Raw genomic sequence first — 4,963 nt, forward strand, 5'->3', positions numbered from 1 at the left:
TAAAGCACTTTTTAGCTTAACTTAGGTTGTAAAAAGACAACAGTGTTTATGTTGTAAGTCTGTGGAATGTAGTGGCCCCACTAAACATGAGTTAATTGTTTCACATTAGTCTTCTAAAGTATCTTTAGCTTTAAAGAACAATGTTCGTGTTGTAAGTCTGGTGAGATAACTAGATTTAGTGGCCCCACTAAACATGAATGACTTATTTCACACAGTCCTTCTACTTATCAGAGACACAGCCTCCCAAACACCTGCTAGCTTGGGATACTCCTTGTCTGCCCATCCTGCAATAAACTTTGCAGGAAGGTCACACTGTTTTAAATCATTGCTAGTTATCAGAAGAATTATAGATATGGCTGGTTTCAGCTAGTTTTGTGATTACTGGGGCGGACAACTGTGCCAAAGGTGAAAAGTACACTGTGAGGAAGACTGCTTACTTCATCTTGAAGACCCCTACTCACAAGAGGAAGACTGCTTACTTCATCCTCAAGACCCCTGCCCACAATCACCAGAGAGTAGTGTGCAGATGCCAAGAGGAGGGGACTTATTATCATAAGTTCCAGGAGCTAGTTATAATATTCCCCGCCTATATGCGGGAATTATGAATGTGTATGTGACTAATGCAATAGTGAAAGTACATAAACCTGTAACAAATGTTAATCACCTGCACCTCTGGCTACAGTCATGCGCCCAGAGCTGTTGCTTTTGCTTTATTGACTTTGTCCCTCAATAAAACCAGGAGTGAGTTTGTATTTCAGAGACAACAAAATACATTTACTTTTTTAACAGTTTTGGACAGGAGATATTTCACAGTGATGCACCACCCTAATGTTGGACCAAAGCCTGAGGGACTTGAGGGCACAGCCCATGGCCTCTCACTAGAACAACCCAAAAAGGGGGAACAGAACACAACCATAACGGAGGCGGAAGGTTCTCAGGGCTTTGGCTATTCGGTGAGCGTGGAATTCAGAGGGTTCGGCCCATTTTCCACATTTAAACGGACAAGGAGTGCCCTGTGCCCCCCGCCCCGCAGGCATCACTTCTCCCTCGCACCGAGCGGGAAGTGGCAGGCAGCGCGGTACAGCCAGTCCCACAGCAGAACTCCCTCCCCTTCCCCCCATATCCTCCCCCCGGCCCCATCCATCACTTTAGCAACCTCTCCAGCGAAAGGACAAGGCGTCTCACGGGAGCAGGTGGAGCCTAGCGAAGACGCAGTGTGGGACGGGTAGTTCCGAGTCGGCGGCGCCGCTGCGGTGCGTTTTGGTTCGCGTAGTTCCGGTGAGGCCACAGTAGGCGGTGTCGGCCGGCGGTGAGAGGCCGCGGTTGGACTTGTGGGAGCTGTAGTTTGGTGAGGGTTTCCCCGCGCCCGTTCCACCCGTCCCCGCCATGCCGGGCTTCACCTGCTGCGTGCCCGGCTGCTACAACAATTCGCACCGCGACAAGGCGCTGCACTTCTACACCTTCCCCAAGGACAAGGAGCTGCGACGCCTCTGGCTGAAGAACGTCTCCCGGGCGGGTGTCAGCGGGTGTTTCAGCACCTTCCAGCCCACCACAGGCCACCGCGTCTGCAGCGAGCACTTCCAGGGCGGCCGCAAGTCCTACCTGGTTCGGGTCCCCACCATCTTCCCGCTGCGCGGCGTCAACGAGCGCAAGACGCAGCGGGCTTCCCGCCGCCTTTGCCCTGCCACCGCCGCGCAGGGTCCTGCTGCCGCCGCGGTCCAGGTAGGGGGCGCGGCCGATGACGTGAAGCCTATCGACCTGACGGTGCAGGTGGAACTCGGGCCAGGGGCCACCACGGGTCCCAGCCCTGGGAGGTTGCTGCCGCTGGCGGCGACGGGGGAGGAGGACACGTTCGAGGGCGGCCCCCCGGACCACTCGTATTCGCTATCGTCGGGCACCACGTCGGAGGAGTTGCTGAGAAAGCTGAACGAGCAGCGCGACATCATCGCGCTGCTGGAGGTGAAGATGAAGGAGATGAAGGGCAGCATCCGCCGCCTGCGCCTGGCTGAGGCCCAGCTCCGCGAGGAGATCCGCGAGAAGGACCGGCTGCTCCATGCCGCCAGCGCCGGGACCTGCAAGCGCCACAGCCTCTGAGGCTGCTGGCGCCCGGCGCGGGGCTCTGCACCCCCGGAGCTTCTGCCACCCTAGTGCCTGGGCAGAGCGGAGATGGGGCCGGCTGCGGCTCCCTCCTCGGCCCTCTCTGCCCGGTACCTCCTGTTCCCCACCGAAGCAAACCCGAGCCATCGGATCCCCCTTCCTACACGTGGCGGCCGCTGTCAGCTCAGTGCTGAGCCCCGTTGCCGTTCCCCCCAAGGCAGCACTGCGGGCGCCTGCCGGCGTCCCGTAAACACCGGGCCCATCAGCACCCTCCGCGCCGACAGCGGCAGAAAGCGCTTCCCCTTGTGTGGATGAGACCCGTGTCACCACCAAATGGAAGTAGGGTGTCGGTTTTCAGCAAATAACTTGCCCGTGTTCAATTGAGGAAGCAGCAACACTACCCTGGAGAAGGTGTGGCTGGTAGTGTGGTTGGCACCAAGTCCTTCACAGGAATGAACAAGGATGTCATGTTTGGCCTCACATAGCAGAGGCACAAGGAAAGCTTTAGAAACCCTCTCAGGGTGATGTATTTCTTCAGTAAATTACTGATGCCATAAAAGACTACTGTTTCTAGTGTGAAAGAATCCCATAGGACTGCTCTTGTCCTACATAGTTTCTGCTTTCTCTGCAGCGCACATGTATTTGTTACAGATGTCTTGATGCTCTCAACACTAGTAAGGATTACAATCTGGTACAAGAGCATTTGACAGCTGTAGTTTTATCTCATCGGCTTAAGAACTTCTCATGTAATGGAGGCTTTGTAACAAATTGGGGATTGAAATCCTTGGCTTTTGTTCAGGATGGAACAGAAGCGAAGCAAGTTTATCTGCTGTGGTGGCAAATCCTTGCTGTCTAATCCTAAACTAGTTGGCATGACTCATAATCTGTACATTAGGCAAGACCTTACTGAAATGAGCTTGTGTGCTCTAAACTGAGATTTAAGAGTAGTGCAACAAACCATGTGGAATGATTGTGTAGTTTCTGGTTCTAGCCAGCATTAGTCCCCTCCCTTTCAGCAACAGGAAACCAAATCAACATTGGCTAGAAAGAGGGTGGCATGAAGGCAGCAAGGCCACTTGTTGGGCTTGAATACACACTGCTGGGTTAGCCAGTGGAACAGGTACCTCAGCACTTTGGAGGAGGGGGAGGAGGAGGGGGTATGCAGTGCACCTCTAGCTCGGTGGCAGTGTGTACTTGGGGGTATGGCTTTGGTCACAGTGGATGTTGGGAGCAAGCGCAGTTCACCAGTGTGCCCATAATTGCACTGGAGGGAGGAATGCCCAGGGGGTCCTCGGCTCTGTGAGATCTTTCTCCCATGATCAGAGCATGTTACACTCACAAGGTTGGGATGCCAGTTTTGCTAAATTTTCTAGAGGTATTTTCTAAATGTAAGAAGTTCTCTTTAGTTTGAAAATATCGTAAGCTTTGCAACTGTGGGTTTTTCTCTGACCAAACAAAAGGGCACAGTGAGATTTGGTCTAGTGAAGGTACAGCCCGGTCAGCTACAGCCATTTGTTGTCACAGCCTGCTATGTGATGCATGGCTAGTTTTTGTACCAAGTTGGATGGTTGACTGTAAGGATACTACGCATCTATGTACTAAGTATTTGCCATTATTTCATTTTAATTTATTTTCCCTGATCAGATATGTAGCTCTTAACTTCAGCTCCCTGATATCCTGATTTTCCTGTGAGTCAAGTAAAACAGTGATGTTTTGGGTTAGTTGGTTGGTTTAGGTTGTTTTAGTTGGCTTGTAGGGAAAGCAGGTACCTGCTACACCATCTGATTTCACATATGTAATTAGTCCAGCAGATCTATATGCCTCCATCATGACAACAGGCAGCACAACCTCTCTCCTCACAAATGAGACTAGTTGGGTGTCCTAGCTTCTTGAGAACGTGTGGTGCAACACTCATGGTGCTTTTTCTACCATTGGAATGCACTTCAGGATGTTCAGCCCTTTGGCCCTGCTGGACTGGTTAACTGCTGGACTCTTCAACTTTTCCAGGTTACACTGAGGTACTAACATGCTTAATTTTAATAAAGTATATTTTGTTTTGCTATGTTTCCTGTTTCCATGCTGCGCGCACGTGTGTGTGTATACATATTTCTCAAAGGTTGGTGGCTGTGGTTTGTCTTCTCTTTTGAAGTGTTTTTGTATTCCTCATGAACTCCACAGATGCAACAGCATGAACACTTTGTGTAGGGTGAGGAAGAGGAGTTTGAAGTCTGTCAGTGCATTACTGCCTGCCTATACAGGGGTTGGAGATGGTTTGATGAGCAAATGGCTGTTGGGGCAGGGGAGCTCTAAACAGCCAGGAAGGATTTGAACTTCCCTGCAGTGCTTAGGCTGGAGGGACAGTGCCACTCACATCCTGTGAGACAGCCTAGTACAGGGAACAACTTTGAATTTCTAATTCTACTTCCTAAAGTTCCTAATGTCTGATTACTTTAGAGCTATGAGTCTCAAATCATGGTAATCTTAAAAGAAAAAGAAAAATCAGCTGTGCCTCAAACATCACACTTTTGGGTTGAACTGGGAATGTTGAATGAAGCTGCCTGACCATACTGAACACTTTCCCCCATTTGCTGCTAAACCAAGGTAAGGAGCAGTCCTGGCAGTAAATTTAGAGGCTAATTCTGCAGGAAGACACCTTACTGTGCTAACAAACTGTGTTATTGCTCAGTGCAAATGCTTTTCCTTCCTTTTCAACTCCTCACCTTTCTGCATCCTGTATCTAACTGAGCTTGTTCCCTCATGGTATGTTTCCTCTACCAGCCTTTAATGTGGGTTGCCACATTCCTCTGTGTGTCTATTATCAAATGTTAGCCCTAAAAGGGGACTTGAATAATGTTTATTTGAAATG

At 50.5% G+C, this 4,963-nt stretch overlaps 1 protein-coding gene across 1 annotated transcript; it reads left to right on the forward strand.

Moving 5' to 3' along the window:
* The first annotated feature begins 1,145 nt into the window (after positions 1–1,145).
* LOC133221163 (THAP domain-containing protein 11-like) lies at positions 1,146–2,122 on the forward strand. Its single transcript, XM_061369853.1, has one exon. The coding sequence runs from the start codon at positions 1,387–1,389 to the stop codon at positions 2,092–2,094; it is 708 nt and encodes a 235-aa protein (XP_061225837.1). The 5' UTR covers positions 1,146–1,386; the 3' UTR covers positions 2,095–2,122.
* Positions 2,123–4,963: the final 2,841 nt, after the last annotated feature.

This window comes from Neopsephotus bourkii, unplaced genomic scaffold, assembly GCF_033783945.1.
Source record: "Neopsephotus bourkii isolate Nb327-2 ecotype Australia unplaced genomic scaffold, CSIRO-AGI_Nbou_v1 NB_152, whole genome shotgun sequence".
Classification (NCBI taxonomy): Eukaryota; Metazoa; Chordata; class Aves; order Psittaciformes; family Psittacidae; genus Neopsephotus; species Neopsephotus bourkii.